This window comes from Chelonia mydas, chromosome 11 (assembly GCF_015237465.2).
Source record: "Chelonia mydas isolate rCheMyd1 chromosome 11, rCheMyd1.pri.v2, whole genome shotgun sequence".
Lineage (NCBI taxonomy): Eukaryota > Metazoa > Chordata > Testudines > Cheloniidae > Chelonia > Chelonia mydas.
In genome coordinates, this window is record NC_051251.2 from 51,684,120 (window position 1) to 51,707,065 (window position 22,946).

Here is a 22,946-nt window from a genome sequence, read left to right on the forward strand (position 1 = left end):
TTTCGAAATAGATGAAGAACTTTGTTCTAAGCTGTTTACTACAAGAACAGCTGATTTGTGAATCTCAGGGATATAACAATTGATGCAGCATTGTATTCAAACTGCCTGATTTACTAAAAGGTCCTTCAGAAAATAGACATTCTGAAAACTATCAAACTTAGATTGTACGGGGCTCCATTACAGATTTCCCCCACCCCCACCTGGAGAAAAAAAATTATCACTATTACTAAGGAATTCTCTCGCACTATTACTGAAAAATTGCATAATTTCTCACTTTCACCATATTATTATGTACGTACTTTTTAGTGTATAGTATATAAAGCAGTATAAAGAAGTCATTATCTGTATGAAATTTTAGTTCATACTGACTTCGCTAGTGCTCTTTATGTAGCCTGTTTGTAAAACTAGGCAAATATCTAGATGACTTGATGTACTCCCTGGAAGACCTCTCCATATCCACAGGGGTACATGTATCCCTGGTTGAAAACCACTGATATGGGGGGATTTGGCCATAAGTGCCTGAAGATCACTCATGCTCCTGGCTGTAGTGATAACCATTAGGAAGACTGTCTGAAGTGTGAAAGGAGCGTTCTCAGAAAGGTTAGAATGGGGGCTCCATGAGCCTGAGCAGGACTAAACTGATGTCCCAAGCCAGAGTAGGTTCTTTGACCAGTGGATAAATGTGTAACAGCCCTTTGAGAAATGCTGATGCTGTAGCATAGCATTGTTGATGGCATAGCAAGAAGAGACTGCTGCGAGGAGGATCTTGATAGAGCTGAATGAAAGAACAACCTGTTAAATGAAATAAGTAGTTGAGAATTTTTGGTATCAAGGCCTGGACTGCATCCAGACTGATAGTCTGCCCATGCTGAACCTCTTCCATTCAGATGAAAGTTGTTCTGGCAAACATTTATCCTGCTCTGTATCAAGATCTCCTGGACCTCTCGGGCTCAGTCTCTATCAGCGGTACTTACCCAGCCAATAGCCATGCTGTCAGATAAAATGACTTGGGGTCTGGATGGAGTATCTGGCCATGGTGCTGCAAGATCAGGTCAGTCTGGCAGATGAATGGACATTTGTAGTAGGTCTGGCAGCCAAAATTGCCTCTGCCCTGTATAATTAACTCTCTCTCTATATTGTGGGTTTTGTTCTTGGCAATCACCCAGGGATTGGCAGAATCAGTGGAAAAACACAAATAAGAGGCCTTGGGACCTCTGCAGAAGGAAGAAATTTTTTAACTGCCCCATTCTGGAACTTGGCACTGATGTCGAAACAGGTCTGTCACCAGGGTCCCCAAGCACAAGAATATTGGCTCTATGATGGACTTCCACACTGACCACTCATGAGTGGAACACACTGTCCTCTCAGGAAGTTCATTAGGTAGGGTTGTTGTCAACACCTGGGAGATGAAGAGCCACTGGTGTTCTTACATGTTGATGGCTTCAGGCTGAGGGAACAGGAGCATGTGCTTCCTTGCTTGTTTTTTGAAGCACATCATGGAGGTGTTGTCCATTATGACCTGCACCATGGAGTTGTGAACAGGCAGGAAGGCCATGAAAGCTAGCCTGGTGGTTCTGGTATCTGGGACAGTAAGGTGGAACACTGTAATGACAGGAACCTGTCTTTGGTTCCAGGCTGGCAAGAATGAATCTTCCCAGTCTGAAACACTAACATCTGCAATGGGGTAAGAGACAACTTTCTGTAGTTCTCTAGGTGGCCTCACTGAGAGAATAGAGAAATGGCTTATATTTGTTGCTGCTTCCTCCTGGGATCTTCCCTTGATCAGCCAATAACTGAGGTAAGCATACACATCAACGCCATTCCAAGGTGTGCTGCTGCTACTACCATTAAGCATGTCACAAAGTCTCTAGTCCAGACAACAGTACCTTGTCTCGGTAATGGCTGGGCCTTACAGGAAACAACTGACTAAACAGAAGTATGCCTCCTGCAATCTGAGAGCTACAAACCAATCTTCCATTTTGAGAGATGGAATGATGGAGCATCCTGAATCTGAAGCAACATTTGTTTGTTCAGTTTTATCAGGTTTAGGATATGATAAAGATTCCCTTTATCCTTCTAATATTTCCTTATCCTGAAGTTAACGCCTTTCCCCTGTACTCCTGTGGTACCACTTCTATGGATCCTATTTCTGTTTGTAACAGGCTTTTGTGAGAAGGGTCCTGAAGAGGGACTGGGAAGGGTGGGGGGATAGGAAATAACAAATGGCACTAATTAGGAAGCCTTGGGCAATATGTCTAATGCCCATTTGTCAGCTGTCACAGCTTTCCAGGCCCAGTAGAATGGGTCAAGTTGTTTCCTGAAGCCTACTCCTTCCTTCTGAACAGCTCTGGTGTGAATCTTAATACTCCCATTAAATCTGATGCCTCTGAGAGGGCAACAGGTTGGTTGAAGAGGCAGAAGACAAGCATCCCCTGGAGTACCTAGATTTCTTCTTTTGCTGATACTCTAGCTGTTGGCCCTGGTAATAGGAAGGCATCCTCTGCCTTTGCTGGAGTTGATATTTTTAGAGCTTTCTGTAGGGAGCCAGTGTATAAATTTCCAGAGACCACAGTTTACCCCTTGAGGGAATGAAACACGTCATCTAGTAGCCTCTGGTTGAAGAGCTCCATCCTATCGAAGGGCTCCATCCTACCTTAATCATGACCTGTACTACACGCAGTATGCCTACCTCACACCACAAGGCCTGCCTTATTGTGACAGCTGTAGCCATTGACTTCTGGCCATACCAGAGGCATGCATGACCACCTACAGTGATGTTCTTGGATCATCTTCCCCTCCTTGATGTTTCGTTTCATCCTTGCAATCCTGCTAGATTTTTAGAAAGAAATGGGGTTACACCTCATGTGCAGCAGGATCATTACACTTGCTGAACAATGCTTGGTAGTTTGCCACCTGGCGCTGCAAGGAGGCTGATGAATATGGCTTATACCCAAACAAGTCTAACTTCTTATGGTCCCTGTTCTCAGGACTGCTTTTAATGGACTTCAATTTTTCTTGCACACAGTGATAACCAAGAAACCCTGGTTTAGGTGAGCGTAAAAGTGCCCAAAGCCTTTCTGGGGCACCTGACATATTTTCTGCACATGCTTGCAGATAAGAGGAAGAGTGGATGGGGTTTCCCATAGACCTTTGACCATTTCTAGGATCCCTTCATTAATAAAGGAGGACAATCCTGAGTGTGACAACCCCAACCAGGAAGTCAAAGAGCTTGTGAATCTTTTCTTGTATGAACCTGGTCTCAATATCCAGGGGCCCTGTACCTTGGGACAGGAGGTCCTGGAAAGCTTTGAAGTTACCTATCACTGGGGTGGGTGCTGCTGTCACTGCCTTTGCTATCCTAGGAACCCGAGTTACTGGACATGAGGGTCACTGTCCATCTGTTTCCTGCTCCTGTGGGCCCACATTCAGTTGCAGTGTGGGTGGCTGAGCCAGCAAAGCCACAGGGGATGGGGGGCAGGAGGGGAGCATAATCTCCTCCCCGTCCTAGTCACATGGATGGCAATCTGCTTCTTGACATATGAGGACTGTCCCCACCAAGGAAGGCTAATATGGTCATAGTAGCATGCCACACAGGTCTTGGCTTGGCTGAGCCTGGCCTACCCAGTGCCACTCCCACACTGTATGGGACAACTGTTTAAATGGGGGCTCCCCAATATCCTCTTGGGATCATTCTCTGATGGCAGGGGAGAGGGATTTCTGTCCAATGCCACTGAGAAGGAATATGTTGCCCATAATAAGGAAGTATATCTCCAAAGTACAATATTGGTGCCAGCATGGGCATCATTTCATCTCTGGAGATAATATAGAGCCCATATGATATATGCCCAGGTCCTTGCTCAGCTCCATCACTGGCATCGGTAACTAGACCAGTCACTGGCCTGGTCTCACTCTGGGACTTTCCTTCCAGCAGTGGATCAGTTTAAGCTCAGTCTGACTACACACATTTGTTACCTGTTTATAAGTGGTAATAGAGTTAATGTCTGAAGCACTGGTGTCACGGCAGCCTGTACAAGAGCTGGAGTTATCAGTGTTGCGGCTGTCACTGCTGAGGTCCTGAATATAATATAAATGGTGGTTACTTTTACTTTCTTGCAGTGCATACAAATCCAGAAACATTCAGTCTGGTAGCTTTCCCTTGATTAGTGCTCCATGTGCTGGGGGAGAGAGGGGGCAGGAGGGAGGAGAAGATAGTTTTAGACTAGACTAATAAATCTAGTTCACCCCAGGATCCTTCACATTCCCTGAGGATGCAGAGATCCTATGCCACGGTCACACTGCTTTAAGGAGACGATGCCTGGATGAAATTCCATTTGAATGATGTTCCCTCAGCTAGTAATGTGAAACTATCGGCGGATAAATGATTCAAGAAAGGTGGGGTAGGATCCTGAATGAGGTCCGGTACATGGTCCTCAGGCGTCCCCTCAAAGAGGTTTGTTTAGAACCGGTCGAGGGCTTGGATGGGCCCTGGCTGTGCCTGGACTGGTGGTTGGAGGGCTTCCTCCTCCCATTACACCCCCGTCTCCTATAAAAATCCTGCCTCGGCAAAGGAGGGGGATAGGAGCGTTGTGGGGGCTGCTGAGGTTTAAAGGCTTCTGCTGGGTAGCTGGTATGTGCATGTCCAGTGACTACTTCCATTATAGCCCTTGAGTCTTTAAGGCTTTGCAGCCTTGAATCGGTCTTATCTGAAAACAGGCCCTCTCCATCAAAGTGGAGGTCCTGCAATGTTTGCCGAAGCTCCGGTGGCAAGCCGGAAGCTTGCAGCCAAGAGATACGCCTCATCGCAATCCCTGAAGATAAGGTCTGCGTGGCAGAGTCCGCGGCGTCCAACAAGGCCTGCAATGAGGTCCGTGCCACCATTTTGCCCTCTTCCACCAAAGCCCCAAACTCCTCTCTGGAGGTACTAACTCCTTGAACTTCAGCATGGAGTTCCAAGAGTTAAAATTGTATTGGCTCGGGAGCACCGGCTGGTTAGCAATCCTGAGCTGAAGTCCTCCCCGAGGAGTAAAACTTGTGCCCAAATAGATCAAGGCACTTGGCCTCTTTTGACTTGGGTGCCAGGGTTTGCTGGCTATGCCGTTTCTTCTCATTCACTGAGGCCACCACCAGTGAACAGGACTGTGGGTACGTATAAAGACAGTCAAACCCGAGAGGGGACAAAGCATTTCCACACCACTCGCTTAGCTGTCGGGGGAATGGATGTGAGGGAAACTGTAAGACACAGAAGGTCACCAAAGGTAGGTGCTTCCCCTCCGCCCTTTCCCCCCCCCCCCCCCACATTAACATATGAGTATTTTGGAGTGCTACAAAATGAGGCTGAGGCAGTAAGGGTTTGGAGAACAAGCTCACAAGACAGCAGTGGTTCCTGTCCTGCAGGGCTGGGCCCCGCTCCCCACTCAAGGCGTTGTGACCTGGTGCACAGGTTTGCAGTGCCACTCAAGTTTGCGCATCTGCCCCTCCATTTCCATTTGTGGAGGAGCAGACAGGCCAAACGTGAATAGTGCTGTGACCCTGAGTGCCAGACTGCAATGCTACTGTTTGAGGGCCTAATCAAATGTGTGTGGGGTTTCTTTTGTTTTTGTGTTTTGTTAAAATCATTTCCAAGATTTCATGGACTTTATTCAAATTCACAATTTCTGTGACTTCATGGCAAAACTGTAGCCCTAGTGATAAATCTTACACTTCAGAGAATAGGCTTGATTATTCCCTTTAATAAGGAGACAATTTTCATCAGAGGCTTAAATGATCTCACAGCTTTAATACTAGTGTTTTGAAAAGTTAAGCACTTCAAAGACAGTACATATTAAAACTCAGTGTTGACACACTGGAATCTCACTATAGACTATGGCAGTAGTTCTTAAACTCAGGTCTTTGAAGCACTTACTGGTAGTCAATGAAAAGCTGATTTGTGACATGGTTCTTGCTCTCTCCTCATTTCCAACTGATCAATCTTATTAAAGGACAGATAAAAACACTATATGTTCCCACTATTACTTATGCATGTAAGCAATTGTTGCAGTAGTTACATGGGTGTCACAGAGCATCTATATTCCAGTGTAGTCCACGCTCTAAAGATTTGGGAATTACTCCTGGGGGAATTCTGCGCTACTGTGCACGCACATAATTAATGAGCTGTGCATATTTTTAATTTTTTGTGTGGAAAAAACTTCTGCCAAAATGTTGCTGCAGTTCTGTCTTTGGCCTACAAGAGGGCACTGTTACTCTAGAACACAGCAACAGCTCCTGGCCAGCAAGGGAAGAGAGCCTGCAGAGCGCTCTTTGCAGCGGACCAGGTCAGAAGACAGCGGATATGGGAGACGGACAACATGAGACTGCTGCAGGGTCAAACAGGGGCTCATAAGGGCTAGTGGGGGAAGGCAGACTGGGGCAGGGGCTGAATAGGGCATAGGGCCACAGGGGCAAGAGGTACAGGGCCACATGGCGATGGGAAAGGGGGTACAGGGACACAGACAGGGGAGTGGCTGGATGGGGGCACAGACATGGGGAGGGGTGCAGGGCCACATGGGAATGGGCGGGAGTGGGTGTCTGAGTAGGGGTGGAGGACACATGTGGACAGAGGGTGCGAGGACACATGGAGACAGGGGCAGATGTGCCTGACCAAATGGGAGAGGCTAGGGATCAACAAGGTCTGCATGGGGGAAGCTCCCTAACAATCCCTCCTCACCCCCCACCCCAAAAACCCGTTTCATACTTTTCCCACCCATACCCAACAACCCTCCAAGTTGACACCCAGGCTCCTTCCCAGCAATTTATTTCCCTCTCCTTCAGCTCCTCTGTTACCCCTGACTCCCCCAAACCTTTGCACTGCTTCTGAGAGGTGCAGGAAATACGGTTCTATATTGTAGTTTAAATAAATTATTACTTAGAGTTCTGTATTAGTAAGGAATCTATTTGTCAAAATATTTCCCGAATCTTTTTTGTCGTCTCTATTGTTAGGCATACTTGCTGACAGGTATTTGGAAATAAAATGACCAAAAATAATTGAAACTGGTGTGATGCTATTGTGTTTTGACAAATAAAATACAGAATTTTGCAGAATTTTAAAATATTGTGTGCAGAATTTTTAATTATTTTGGCACAGAATTCCCCCAGAGTAGGGAATGGAGTTTTAATGTCTACATTCTTAATACAGAGAAATGTATTAAGGTTTCCATTTGAAAATAGAAGGAAGGATGAAACATTCTACATAAGTGCAATGTGGTAGAAACATCACTGCCAGAACTTGAACTCAAACAAAATTGTAAATCTTTTTACTTATTTGATTTCACAATTTTAATGTTTCATTAATAGTAGGTTTTTATTTTTGTCTTGCATTTAATTTCCTTGGTTGGAGAGGTTGGTTTAAAGAATTGCAATGAGGCAAAAAGAACTTTGCTCAAACTAAAACAAACAAACTTCAGGGAGAGACCAAACATGAAAAATCTCAATTCAAGAGAGCACTGTTCTAGAAAGTATCCGTAAATGTGGGTTATGCAAATTTTTCTGTACCTTAACCACAGAGGACAGTACTAAGCACCCTCTATAGTACCCCAATCAAGATTATTGCAATAATTCTGCAAACCAGTTCAGATCTTCTCTGTTAATGGCACAATGGGATGCCCCATTAATAAATAGCTACCCTTACAATGTCTATTTTTTTTTTTAAAAGATCCTATTTATGAAAGGAAAAACTGCTAGAATGTTTTATAAGAGGCTGTGCAAGGAGGTGGGATGGTGGGGAATTAAATGCAAGAAAAGGGTTGCAGTGGAAATTGCACATTTTTCATTTAAAGAAAGCTCCTGCCCAATTAAAGTTCACAAAGAAATGAGATCTGTGCAACCCTATCTGTGCAAGGCACTTAATTTCAAAGCACCAACTTTTCAGAAGAATAGGCAACTTATATCTGGGTAAATACTAAAGACAATTCAAATTACCAAGCTATTTTTTGTGATTTTATTTTTAAAAGATTAAACATAACTTATCCTCTAACAGTTATTTTTTTTGGCCATGCTTTTTATGAATGGTTTACAAAGGGGTAACAAGTGATATAGACACAAATAGAAAGTATACACCTAACCACATCAGTAGAAAGTTAATAAGCCACGTTTATAAGCAACCTGTTAGTCCACCAGATCGAGCTATTAGTTAGTTTAAATTGTTAAACAATTTAAACTATCAGTTAACCCTTTATAAAGTCTTCATATTAAAGTTCCATTTATAAAGTCTAATCATTTCATTATGAATTCTGCAATTGTCTTGGCAATAAGCAAAAATGGCTGATGATAATTGCCAGTGGAAAATATGAACTTCAATTTGTCTTTCTTTTATCCTGCAAGTTAAGTATCCTTAACTACCTTTTGGAATCAATTGGAATTGAAGGCCTTCAGCATCTTGAAGGATTGGGCCCTGATTAATTATTTCCTTCAGCTTGAATAAGCTATTAGCTTTAAAATAACTGTCTTTAATAAAGTTTATATTTTTCAGATTTTTCCTTGGTGTCACAGTATGCATGTAAACACTCCCAAATTCCTTCCACTGACTTTTTGTTTTGACCATTAAACTGGTAGCATGTTTTCCATATTATGATTTTTAGTTGCCAATAAGGCACACAGGCTAAAGGAATTTTTTTTAAATTAAAAAAAAAAATGATAGTTCCAATTGAAATATTTACTTATCTTCACTGAATAAATACTTAGCAAAATGAACTGGGACAAATTCAGAGCTAATATAAGCGAGTGCAATTCAACTAATATTAATGGAATTATACCTGCTTGCTCTAGGTCTGAATCTATCCCAATGACAGATTTAGGCACTGCAGTGGGTTAAGTTCTCCTTAGACCTGTGTTTCTCGCGTTGGTTTACAGATCATCATAAAAACCTCAGATCATTTAGCCCAGTTAATTCTTGTTTAGAACAGCAACAGAGAATGGAAATGCACTGGCACAATTAGATTGGGAGTCTTCTGTAGTCCCTGCTGCAATAGCCAATGCTATCAGTCCCTCACTTCAATTATCAAAAATATTTTATCCCAATCTTTTATTTTGATCAATATAGAGAGTAGGTGCTGGTTTGAGTATCATTACCATTAGTCTGTCTATCTAATAGAAAATACTTTTAATGTTACGTCCAGTCCCTTTTGAAATTTTCTTTCATGGGCTTCTCTACTTTCAATCAAGTACACCTTCTCCTAGTTACAGGAACAAGCTTAGTATCATTTGAAACACATTAAAAGATGACATTGTATTCAATCTTTACCTATTGCTGTCTCTGGCATTGCAAAAAGTGTCTTCTCAGTAGCCACTCGAAAGTGTCCATGGACCGACAGACCAACACCCTACCAAGAAAAGTATTAAATACAGAAACTGTAATGTTTAAACCAACACATACAGCTCCACTTAAAGTATATTTCTTACTAAACAATGTCATTGAACTACTTCTATTTGTATAAATACTATAACACTTAGTCTTATGCATAGACTTTCAACATAGTATCCCAAAATAGTTGATAGCACAAACATTAGGCAATCATCATAACAAATTTGTGACTCGGGGAAAGTATTATTAGTTGCTTAAGATGACTCATACAGAGGTTAAATGACTTGCCCAGTTTCGTGGCAGAACAGAACCACGAACTAAAAAAATTTTAGAAATAAAAGCCAGGAATCTAGACACTCGGGACTTGCCTAAATGCCACAGACTAAGTGTACAATCAGGGATGTAAATGTGCCCCACACTAGCTTTTGTGGACCCTTCAGATCACACTGAGGAACTTTTAGTGCATGGTAGATCTACCCCGCTTTGAAACAGGAGTAGATTAAAGCTCACTAGGGAACTCTTGAATGTGCAGTAGCAGGCTCTGCGCGGACACTTAATGCACAGTGGGGTAGATCACACCTAAGCTTACTGTGATGTAAGTGTCCATTTAGACAAGCCCTCATTCTCCTGCTTTTAAACCACTAAAATACAGTCCTTTTATGGAAAACAATATTTTTTTAAATGACTTGCAAAGGAAAAAAATATGTTTGTGCTTCATTTGCTTCTGTATAGTGTCACATGTGTACATATATTTTTAATCTCGGAAATCAGAAATGTTGAGTCTTTTTTCTAATTTTTCTATGAAGAACTAATTGGCAATTCAAACTCAAATTTTCAGCATTTTTGTGAAGTTGTCAGCAATGGAGTGTTGAATTCTTAGAACTTTTCTCCCAAATGTTTTTAAAAAGGTGTTTAAAACCATAACCAGACTTTTAAACAGTCTTAATGACTATCACTCCTCCTTACAATTTAGATTTCCCTTTCTTAGTACTTCTGATGTCAATAAGACAAGCTTTCTAGATATCCTTCAAGTTTTCACGTATAGACAAAAGCCTAATTTTAAAGTGTAGTGGGGTTTTTTTTTGTTTTGTTTTTAAAGGCACAAGCCCATTTTTTCTTTTCCTTTGCAGATCACTTTTAAATAATCCAACATTAAAATAAAACGACGGAAGAATCTGAAGAGCAATGAGTGACTAATTTTAGCATAGGCAAAAAGCTAAAAGTGCTAAACTGACAACCAGCCTAGTTTTTTGTAGGATTACTTCCCTCCCAAATTAATTACTGCAATGCACTCTATAGGAGGTTACCCCTGAAGAAACTTCTGAATCTCCCACTAGTGCAGAAAACTAGCTGCATGCTTATTTACGGAACACTCAATGTGCTATCCAAAAGTCTTGCACCACCTCCATCTCTGCTTCTGAATGCAATTCAGAGTGCTCTCTATGTCTACACTGCACTTAAAAATCCATGGGTGTCTCGGGCTTGTGGGCCTCAGGCTGCAGGGCTGTTGAATTGCAGTGTGACTTCTGGGTTCAGGCTGCAGCCTGAGTTCTGAAACTCTCTCACCTTGCAGGTGAATCTATAAAGTCCTGTATAGTTAGTCCTGGCTACCTAGAAGGCTGCTTCTCTCCCTCTGCCGCATCAGAACAGCTGCACGCCAGAGTGATGTGCTTGAACAGTCCCAATATTCAAACATCTGGGACTGGAGGCAAAATGTTCTCAATGGAACACCTTTTATCTAGAACTCCGGTCCCTCCTGTTAGATCCAAGAGAATGACCTTCAAAATACAATGTAAGGTTAATTTATTTGCTCAGATAGTTCCCTGATGATGGGTCTTTGAGGGGAACCAAACTTATTCTGGATAAGTCTACTAACTGTAACAGTGCCAGTACATTCTGGTTTTGGTTGTTATTTATTTTTACAAACTGAAAACAATTTTCATACATCTTAGTTCTGCCTTCACTCAAATTCTTGAACTCTCTTCTTTTTTAAAAAAATAAATAAATAAAAATTATATGGGTCTCTAACAGGAAATTACTAGAACTGAGTGGTTGGAAAATTTCCTATATCAGTTTCATTCTGCTACTGCCTGTCCACTGGGTGCAAATTTCGATTTGCAAACATCTGTGTTGGTGTTTCCAAAACAAATTTTTTCCTGGAATTTCTAGTTTGCAAGAACTTTTTAAGGGAAAAAAATTATTTCATTCTGATTTGGAACAAAACCAAATTTTGAAATGCAGAAGTTTCTTGCAGATTTCATCACAAGTGTGTACAAGGACAAAAAGACAAATCAAACAATTTAGGATTGGATATAAAGATTAGGGACTGCAAAGAGTACAGCTACATTCTGCAACATCCGTAATTCACATTATCTCATATTTAAGGTACAAAATGACAAACTAGTGGACAATGGCTTGATTGTTGGCTCAAGCATAATTTAAAGGGTGAACATAAAATATTTTAACACTTCAGTGGCCACCTAACACTTCTGCTGGCTATGGTTTGTAGCACAATGTCATCAGAACTTCAGAGGGTTAGTGAGGATTAGCACTCCATTCCTCACACAGACCACTTGAGTTGAAGGAGGTTCTATCTTCCTCTTAGCATAGTGCCTGTGTTACACAACTGAGCCGTTCTGATTCTGGCCTGAGAAGGGAGTAGGGTACGTGTGTGCGTACACACATGCCCACCCATCAGAGTATTTAGCATTTATATTATATTTTAGGCTGACAGAGGGGGTCTTACATTTTTAAAGTGTGAAATTTGGTTTCACCATCCTGCGGCAATGGAGTGTCAGGCTGTGATCAGCAGTAAGGCTGGAAATTTTTATTTGAAAATGCAAGTGTAGATTCTGCTGAAGCTGAAAGCATTCGCCCAGGAAAGCTTCCTCATCATATGGAAGTGGGGCATGTGGTTCTCCCCTGCACCCCCCAAGCCCGGTATGTTGTGATAACCACGCATAAAAAGGAGAAGGCAGTCAGGCGATATAGAATTTTTTTTTTTAAACAAAAAAGGAACCCTCATGTAACTGACTAATTAGGCAATCAGTATTTTACAGCTGAGGTCAGAGAATGAATTAGTATAACAGAATAAATGTAGCTTTTTGCACACATGGTTAATGGTACTGATTCCTGCCCTCCCTCCCCCCAAAATAAAGCAATATCCTGCAACACAGCAGTACTGCACCTGTCTTGTACACTAAGGACTTCTATTTCAAATTGTTTAAAAACACTTAAGTGCAGAAAAATATAATATCAGTCTTGTACCATGAAGAAACAAAATTTCCCAATTCCAAAGCCAATGCTTTCTCTACCTGATTGTATAAGCTAACTCTAGAAGACCAGAGAACTAGCTGAACTTTGTAAATTACATACAAGACTTCCTAAGAAATACCACCTTGTACAATTTTTGTGTAGGGAATGTCATTAATTTCCAGTCTCAATTCCCTACCCCCCGACCTTATGATGGCTGTAGAGCCTTAGGCTTCTCTATGGGAAGAAACTGTGTAAATGGTTATTGTTATATAGAGGGAAAAAATAATACAGCTACACTCTCCATCAAGGGTTACACTGTAGCCTGGCCTGTATGATATTAGCAAGTCTGAGAACCTGTAACATCCAAAAGAAGATGTTTACAAATTGAGCGTGGATTTAGCAGTGCAGCAGTTAGGAATACTAAGAATGGTGATAACAATCAAAATGATAAAGATGCTGAATGACTGTTGATATTCACCATATTCTGTTCTGACTGTGTATAAAAAATGGCACTGAGTATCAAGTGGAGCGGATTCCTTAGCTGAATTAATACCCTTGTACATATTTAGTTTACAAGCATAAAATGTCTGTCTCACAACAAAACTGTAAAATACTATCATCTGTTTACTAAGCAATCAGAATCAAGATTTCAGGGGAAATTCAGTTTGTGAATGCATACCACATCAAGTAGAAGGAAAAAAGAGTTTTCAGGGATGCAGTGCTATAGAAAGAGTGACTGCAGTAATGTAGCATAGCAAAGAGAAGCCTAATTCTAATCTCAACTCACATTCATACCAGTGGATACGATTTTAACTGGTCAAATAAAAAATCTGACAATATAACTATTAAAATTCTCTGCATTGAGTGTTCCTTTCCGGGGGTTTTCCTCCAGCAATCAGAAAAATGTACTTAAATGATGCCATTCCGATATTGAAAAGCTAGGCTCAAAGCCCAAAGGTAATGTAGTGATGAACACAGACTGGACACGAAATAGTATAATCATTAAATACAGATGCATTAAAAGCAACACAGAACAATCTTTTCCAGCTGACAGATTTTCAGAGGTGTTAGTGGTGAAAGCAAATGAGTGGAATTACTCCAAAAAGCTTCAGAACGCAGAGATTTACAATTACATTAGATCAATAACTTTGTCAATGGCCTAAGAGCACTACCCAGGCTTTCAGACAATAGTGAGTCTTACTTTAAGATGTATCAAAACTAATTTGTCCGCATAAAATGCAGAACAATTAATCATTCATAATGTTATGGACCAGCCCAAAGAGCATAACTCAGTTTTATCTGCAGTTACTAAAAGACCGGATGGATTGGTTTGCAAGATCAATACGGCATAATAAAGTAAACTGAGCTAAGACTATCGTGTGCTGAATGACCAGAGACAATAAACTAAGTCTATTCAAAGCTCAAAACACTTATTGAAACAAGCAATTCCTGCGACTTTGGCAAGAGCCTTCGTATAAACTTGGACTGCTTAATGGAACACAAATTTTACATTTAAAAAGAAAGCGACTATAAAGGAGGACTGTGGGGTGTCCTAGGGACTTAATTACACTAGTTATGATTTATAGCTGCTGGGATTTAATTGCTGTAGATATGTTGCTCAGAAATACCTGATCAAGTTAGTATACGCTATTTACGATAATACTGAGAGTGGACTGATTTTAAACCAGTGATTTAAATCACCAATTTTAATCACGATTTACATCAAGCAAGAAACCTTGATTTAAATTGATTTAAATTTGTACTTTTTACTGATTTTTTTTTCAAAGTTCATTCTCATTGGTGGTACAGACATATGTATCCTCCTAGTTAGCAAAAAAGTGCCAAATTTAGAGCAAAGGCTATAAATAGTTGCAAATCAGCATATTTTAATGGATACCACCAATGAGAAGGACCTTTTTGAAAAATCAGTAAAAAGTACAACTGCAAAACATGATTAAAATCAATTTAAATCAAGGTTTCCTGCTTGTTGATTTAAATCATGATTATATACCTTTTATTACCTTAACTTAATGCACAAAAACAGCATTTTAACTTGTATTAAGTAAGACTACCTTAAATACAGTGGATACGTAAGAGTCTATCAAAACATGTTTTAAATATAAAACTAAGGAAGTATTATCCGTAGTTAATTGAACTGGTTGTTTCTGCTCACCCTGTTCTTCAAGATTTTTAGAACCAGTGAATCTCATCCTCTCACACCTAGTTTTTATTCTTGAGCTGGAAGAGGAAAACAAACTTTCCTGCTTTTTCAACTCCCAGTCAATGTCTTAACTTTGAATGAACTAGTCATTGAACTGAACAAGCTAACTAAACTGAAATGAAGAAAATATTCTCTTTGAACCTGCAGAAGATTCTACTGCTGTGAAAAGCTTGTTAGCACTTCAGCAAACTCTGGTTCTAGCTGCTTAGCAAGTGATGTCCACCAGTTCGGTTGTTTGACTTTCTTTTAAAACTTGGCAGCAAACACTTATGGCTTAATATTAAAATTTTTATTTAATTAAAATTATTTTAATAGATTATAAATAGCTTAGAATGTCATATAGGCTTTTAATTTTAAATGTTTATTTTTAAAAATAAACCTGTACTTAAAAGCCAAGAATTTCAATTTAAATAAAAAATGTTTTTTAATCAATTTTTTTATCCATGCCGCTGCAGATGATCCACTTTTCAGTTTTAAATGTTTTCTTTCTTCAAACCCTGTTTCTAACTTCAAAAGACAAAGTTTGTGCCGTGCCTGATGCTGGCATTTTTTGGACACACTCTGATTCTTTGTGCTCCAGTTCATTGCCAAAAGCCATTCAAGTCCAAGTGTCTCATTTTATTTTTTACTGCTTGCTTGTATTGTGTTTTATCTATGGCCAAAATCCAAGCCCTACTTAGCAAAATTCCAGTATTTGAATCTTCTTATCTGATGAACTACCAGCCTGGCTTTTTATGTGTAGATTCTCTTCCAATATAGTCCTAGATATTTAAACAAATTTGGTCCCACCAAACCCACTGTAATCAGTTAGATCAGATTGAGCACAATCTATAACTATAATGTATAATTTAATTGTAATATATTATTCATGTATCCGATATAGTGTGTGTATATTAATTTAACTTTAATCTAATTTATAACTACAACTATATATAATACAGTTTAAAACTGAATTAGAAATCCATTGATATAGTGAAACTAGCTGGCAACATATGTATTGCCTTAACACAAAACTTGGCAGTATTTTTATTTTTTAGGTAATAGACTGACAAGATTAACATTTGATTATTCAATTAGAATTATTCTGCAATTTCTTATTTTTAGTAGTAAGGGTAAGAGATTTTTTCTTGCTGCAGCTTCAATGTTGTATGTCACTTTCCACCTCTTATCTCCACCAAGCCTACAAAGCTTCATGGCATCAGTATTCAGATATTTCTTTTATCAAAGATTCTTCCAAGACACTGGGGGAAACAGAATATTTGAGACTTCCAATGCCACAGAAAGTAGACCCTATATGGCAGGAAAAGACATAGATCTGGTCTGAAAAAACTTTTTTTTGTGTTTATACACTAGCTGGTGACACTGATGTAGGGTAGCCAGACAGCAAGTGTGAAAAATCAGGACAGGGGGTGGAGGGTAATAGGAACCTATATAAGAAAAAGACCCAAAAATTGGGACTCTCCCTATAAAATTGGGACATCTGGTCACCCTACACTGATGTCAAATGCTAAATTCACCCATTCTTTTTTCTCTATGCTTACCCAACACTCCACGAATGTTAAGGAAGACATAGTACATGACATTTATATTTTCTTCCAGCAGTCTTCGAGCATGGTCAGGATACTGACAATATAAGGGATCAATAGTAGGGCAAATTTCTTCTTCATCTCTATTCAGGACTACTCTTCAGCTAATGTTGATTTTAAATGAAACATTTGTGGACTTAAAATAATTGTCTGTGTTTAACAATGGTAATGAAATAGTGTATAAGTAGTGCTCTGCTGATTTCTGATTTAAAAAGCCTGGATTCATTCAGTTTGTTTATAGGGTTTTCTGCAGCATCTGATGCTACGAAAGGTCCAGTAAACACCAGCAAATTAGTTTCCTCCATACTGCTCCCTAGTGGCCATAGAAATAGTTTAGAAGTCTATAAGATGGCAGCTGGACAGCCATTAAAACCCAGACAGATACCAAGGATCAGGAGAAAAAGTAAACTCAAATCGCTTTGCTGGTTAGCTCCAGCATTGTGATCCTCTGAGCCCCACCCCCGCACGTAGCATTCTGGCTTCTGTAGGCACCATGTCTGCACATCTTTCCACCTCAACCCCTCTGAAACAAATGCAAGCACAGAGCTAGCGGCCCCAGTGCAGCAAGTTACAGCAACACGTATTTAACTTTAAGCTTGTGAATCATCCCATTAAAGTTAACAGAAACATGCACATGCTTAAAGTTAGGCATGTGACTAGGTATCTTGCTGCATTGGGGCCACAGTTACTTGGTGAACAAGGAATTAATTGAGGAGTTTGTGTTCCTTGTATTTTTTTAAAGGAAAAAATAAATGGGGAGGGGTCAGATAAGCAAGGAACACTGAGAATATGAACAAGGGAATAATGCTGGGAACAAGATAAATCAAGATACAGGTGTGGATATGGGGGTCACAGGGACACAAAAGGTGGCAGGCAAGCAGGGGATTCCATCCCTTCAGACGGTATCACTTTCCTCCTTAAAAACTGAGGAGATCCTGAGCTAAAAGGGAAGTAGAGGGAGAGAGAGTCTGATAAGCAAATGAAAGGTAGAGATCATTCATCGGGGTTTAGGCATAGATTCAATTAGAGAGAAAGAGGCAAAGGTGTTTAGCAAGGAAGATCGTGGAGTTAAGGAAGGAGGAACAAATGTATAAGAGAGGAAGTGTGCAAGATCTCTGGACTGCCTCCAATGGTGCACAACAGCGCAGGAGTACTGCAGCTTCATATGATAAGCAAAAACCAAAACAAACTTTTCAGTACACCAAAGTTTAACTTTAAAAAAAAAAGGCAAACTACAGCATGAGATGTGCCCTCTACTCACAAAGCAGACACTGACTTGCAATGTTACTTTGGCCTCTTTGTGTAGCAATAACCCCAGGACTGAAATGGAAATAATGTTTCTCACATTTTGGAATCCTAATATTTGAAGTGCTACATCATGTTAAAATAAATAGATATTTGTATCAGAGAAACAAGGTGAGTGAGGTAATATCTTTTATTGGACCTACTGTTGGTGAGAGAGAGACAACCTTACAGAGAGCTCTTTTTCAGGTCTGGTATTTGTATTATCAGTGTTCAAGAAAGATCTTTTTTTTTTTCCTTTTATCTAAGTGGAAAATGGCGCTAACAATTCTTTCATATTGTGCACTACTGAAGTAAGTAATTTTGTTGTTTTTTAATCCACCAAGTACCGTGTAGTAATCAGGTCATATTTTTTTAATAAAGTGAGTCGTCATGAGTTCTTCCCTGAAAGTATTGCATATGCTAGCATAAATCCTAGAACACTCAATAGCTTTAAAAAAAAAAAAAAAAAAAAAAGTCAAGAGCTGCTGATATTCTAGTCAGAGATTAGCTACAGAATGAACTGTACCATTTGTCTCTAGGATCATGAGCAGGAGCTTAGCAGTCACGCCAACATGCCAGATGGTAAATATAGTGCAAGATCAGCAAACTGAATCTTTTTTTAGTCTTGCTTCTACATTGCTTTCAATATTTTATATTACTAGTGCTACTCAGTACCCAACTCGATCTCCTATGGACTTATGACTCAGTATAGGAGATAAGTATCTGCAAACTATTCTGCATATTTCACAATAATAAATACCTTCAGTTGTGAATGCATGAATGCAGTAGATTAGGCAAGAAGCTTCTATTTTGTATGTGTGCACATGTGTTTGTGGAGGGAAAGAGAGGGAGGGGTCAGAAAGCAGCTTATCTAGCTTTAGGATGGCAATAACTTTTGCCTTATGGCAGATTTTCAGAGCAGATATGCGACATTCTCCAGGGGTACTCTGGATTGTGAGGCACCTCACCACAACCTTCCCTTAGTGTGAAGCAGTCTTGTCTGTGCGTGCTGTGGCACAGCTCCCTGAGACAATCCATTTCTGGCCTTGCAACCCGTGACTTGCCAGTCTGTGCAGAATTCACCCTCTCTGTGCAGGGTAGTGATAGGCATACACCAGCCCCCAAGAGTTATGAGTGCTTCCTGCAGTATCTAGCCCCTATTACTGGGCTGTCCCCAAAGGAACAGTGTACATATAGCTTGACTGGTACAACTCAGGATCAAGTCCTCTAACATCACAGTACTGCGATACACTTACAGTGTTGATGATCAAAGGGTAAAGATTTAAGAGATATCATCCTTACTAAGTGGAAAGAGAAATAGTTAAATATATAAAACAAAACTTGAAACACATGAAGACTGATTTGCAGAAGAACTGAGCATTCACAGCTGCAACTGACATCAGTGAGAATCATTCTCTGAACAAATAAAGTGCTATAAAATGCTGAAAAAATGCAGGCCAGAGGCATTTCAAATTGGACAACCAAAATTAGTGGATATTTTTGACACTAACGTCTGTGTCTCAGCTCCCCGTCTGTAAAAAGAGAATAATACCACCCCACTGTCAGAGGGGTTTTGTGAAAATAAATTTAGGTTTGTGGAAGCACTTGGATACTACAGCAATGAATTCCAGAGAAAAATCCAGGAAGAAATTAATAATTTTGTATTCAGAGCAGTGTTTGAGTAGTGTGCAGTAAATAAGGCCTGGGGCCATACATTGAACCAAAGAGGAGAAAATGAAATATTGAATAGCTGCTCATTCCGTGAGCAACATCCATCCTGTGCACTCCATGAGGCAGGAGGTCCTGTGGAAAAATAGCATGTGATGATGTAATTAAAGGCCATATTATAATGCGTAAACACAAGGGGTCTAAACAAAGCTTGCAAATGCAATGTTTATACTAATACTTCTAAACTTCTGAGTGCTTGACTTTGTAGCCTTAATTAAAAGAATATTAATTTTTGTATGTAATGTGTCTGTCTATACACACACTATAAATAGACAAGCAGATTGATATATTGCAAAAACAAAGATAGTGGTCAGCTGTTATCACAATACTGAGATAGGTGTGGGTGCTTCACTCGTGATTTTCCCATAGGGAACTTTATGTATTTGAGGACCATCACAAAATTCCTAATTGAAAAATAAGTGTTACATACTACCTACACTGTAACTATATTTCCAGCCTCCTGCTTCTGCTGATTGCTTATAAACAGATCATTACCAAAATGAGAGAGGTAAAGTAGCCAATCATCCTTAACCTTTTCCTCCTTGCTTCCTTCCTTTACTCTTCAGTCATTTTACCTAAACTTGTTTACATACTATAATCCCATTACTTAAAGTCACTTACAATTCTTTAGTCTTTGTTTTAAATAAAAATATATGCACACAACTTTCATTCAGATTTTTTTAAACATAAAACAGCAATCAAATGTTAAGTTGCACATATATATTGGAAGGTAAATCATTAGTCTGCAGAGACAACGCATATAGACAATCTGAACTTACTGCAAGCCTGTTTTCTCATAACAGAAGAGCCATCTAGACTAGGAAAGACTGTTGGATTAACCACACCCACTAAAGCCATGCCACAGAAACAGCTATTGCATAGAATCCTCTGCTTCTGCCATATAAATCAAGAAATGGTATCAGAGGCTCCAGGTCTGCTGCTTATGCGCCATAGTGTTACCAGTGAACAGTTTATGGGTGAAGGTGGATTCAGTCTGTGGACCCTGGGGTACCTTCCTCTTTCGTCTCTCCTGGTTTTTTTCCCTCTATTTCCTTCTTTCCCTGTCAGCAGTCCAACCCAAACTGTGGCTCAAAGAGTTAGTGGTGGGGCTAAACCCTGCAGCATGGGTACAGGCAATGTTTCACTTCAAACAGTGAGGGAAGTGCCCCTCCCACTGGACATCCTTGCCGTCCAGAGAGGATGAGCCCATCAAGAAACAAATCATTCATTTTTACAAAAACATCAAAAGTAGTAGTTCAAATTAACCCCTCTGATTTTTATAAACACCTGTTGGAGGAAAAACAAGCAAAACTTTAGACTTACCATTTGATGTCAAAACAGTTAAGCACCTGCTAAGAGCAACAAGAGAAGTTTCACAAAGAGTGACATCCACACAATGTTGAATAAGTAGGAAGAGAACATCACAATAAATGCAGCTATCACTCAAATTATTTTAAGTTCCTTTGCATAATGAAATTCTATTTGCTACGAGTTACTTCATAATATTTCACACTTTTAAGTGATTGTATTTCATGCCTATGAATGATATCACTTCTGAGCAATACATCCTCCTAGTAATACGACTACTACCTGACAGGAATTTTGCTACATCCATTAACACAGTATAACAGAACTGCTGATCAAATTTTGCTAAACAACATGTCTATAACTGTACTGATAAAATTTCCATGCTAGTTATGATGAATCTCAACCACTATTGAGTAATATCACCTAATATTCTGTGACAGGTTGGGTCACAGAAACCCCCTTGGGACTACCACCTGATGTACTAAGACTACCTCTGAGCTCGTTTTCCCTGGCAGCTTGAGACTTCAGTACCCTGTCTTGTTGAGCCAGACACACTTGCCTGCTGCAAACACAGACTCAGGTCTGAACCACGTCCCCCAAGCTGCAGGCTTAACTGAAAATGGCTTAAGAAGTGCTCCTGTCTCTAGCACCCAGATACCCAGTTCCCAATGGGATCCAAACCCCAAATAAATCTGTTTTACTCTGTATAAAGCTTATACAGGTAAACTCATAAATTGTCTGCCCTCTATAACACTGATAGAAAGATATGCACAGCTGTTTGCTCCCCCAGGTATTAATACTTGCTCTGGGTTAATTAATAAGCAAAAAGTGATTTTATGTAATATAAAATTAGGATTTAAGTGGTTCCAAGTAATAACAGGCAGAACAAAGTAAATTACCAAGCAAAATAAAACAAAAACGCGCAAGTCTAAGCCAAATACAGTAGGAAACTAAATGCAGGTAAATCTCACCCTCAGAGATGTTCCAATAAGCTTCTTTCACAGATTAGACTCCTTTCTAGTCTGGGCCCAATCTGGTCCCCAGTAGAGTCCTTGTTCCAGCTCAGGTGGTAGCTAGGGGATTTCTTATGACTGGAGCCTCCTTTGTTTTGTTCCACCCCTTTATATAGCTTTGGCACAAGGCGGGAATCTTTTTTCTCTTTGGGTCCCCACCTCTCCTTCTAAATGGAAAAGCCCCAGGTTTAAGATGGATTCCAGTACCAGGTGACATGGTTACATGTCCTGTGAGACCCCAAGCCTCCACTCTTCCCGACCTGACTCACAAGAAGGCTTGCAAGTAAACAGAGCCATCTACAGTCAATTGTCCTACTTGATGAGAGCCATCAAGATTTTAAACCACCATTAATGGCCAACCCTTTGCATAACTACAATAGGACCTCAGAGTTATATTTTAAATTCCTAGTTTCAGATACAAGAATGATACATTCGTACAAACAGGATGAACAAACATGGTAGATTATAAGCTTTGTAATGATACCTTACAAGAGACCTTTGTCATGAAGCATATTCCAGTTACATTATATTCACATTCATTAGCGCATTTTCATAAAATCATATGGAGTGTAACATCACACACTCAACCACTGACACTCATCAGCAACTATTTTCTGTAATTTGCTCACTGTTAGAGTTACTACTACAGAAACAAAGGCAAATAACTTCCACATAGTACAATGTGTTCTTATATTTGCACTGCACATACAGAACACTCAGTTCTCTTGTGACAATGAGTCAGCAGTAGATAATGGTTATATTTAGCACAGAATCAAGTGTTTAAAAGGCATATAGAGAAAATAACTACATCTACTGGAAGTAAAGGACTTGTAAAATACCACATAAGGTGAAATGTGACTCTCTAAATCAAATTGAGAAGCACAGAAATATGCACAAAACTGTAAGGCTATATAGAAAAAAGAAAGCAATACAGAAATTGAGGTCTGGTTTTTGGTTTGTTTTTTTTCCATTACAGAACCTTTAAGAAGCTTTATATTGAAGGAAATTTTGGTATACTAGTAATCTGCACAAATTCTGACCCTTTCCTACATCTTATTTTGACCTTGATGATCACATTCAATTCTGAATTCCAGTAGTGTCCAGTAGTTTTGCTACTGCCAGGATTCTGTCAATTCTAAACACCAATTTTAAAGATGCTTATCAAACGTGGCCATTTGAAATTTATTTTCTATAACTGAATGTGAGGCACACTGGCC

The 22,946-nt window shown here is 39.8% G+C and overlaps 1 protein-coding gene across 5 annotated transcripts in view; it reads right to left on the reverse strand.

The window, feature by feature from the left end:
* The window catches only part of HIBCH (3-hydroxyisobutyryl-CoA hydrolase), a 93,148-nt gene that overhangs the window by 37,912 nt on the left and 32,290 nt on the right, over nt 1–22,946 (reverse strand). For all 5 annotated transcript variants that reach the window (XR_005227451.2, XM_007069888.4, XM_043524895.1 and 2 more), the window contains one exon: nt 9,275–9,353. Coding sequence is in view for 4 of the 5 variants with exons in the window: in XM_007069888.4 (XP_007069950.1) it covers nt 9,275–9,353 (79 nt within the window). In the remaining variant the exon portion in view is untranslated. The remainder of the gene's footprint in view (nt 1–9,274; nt 9,354–22,946) is intronic.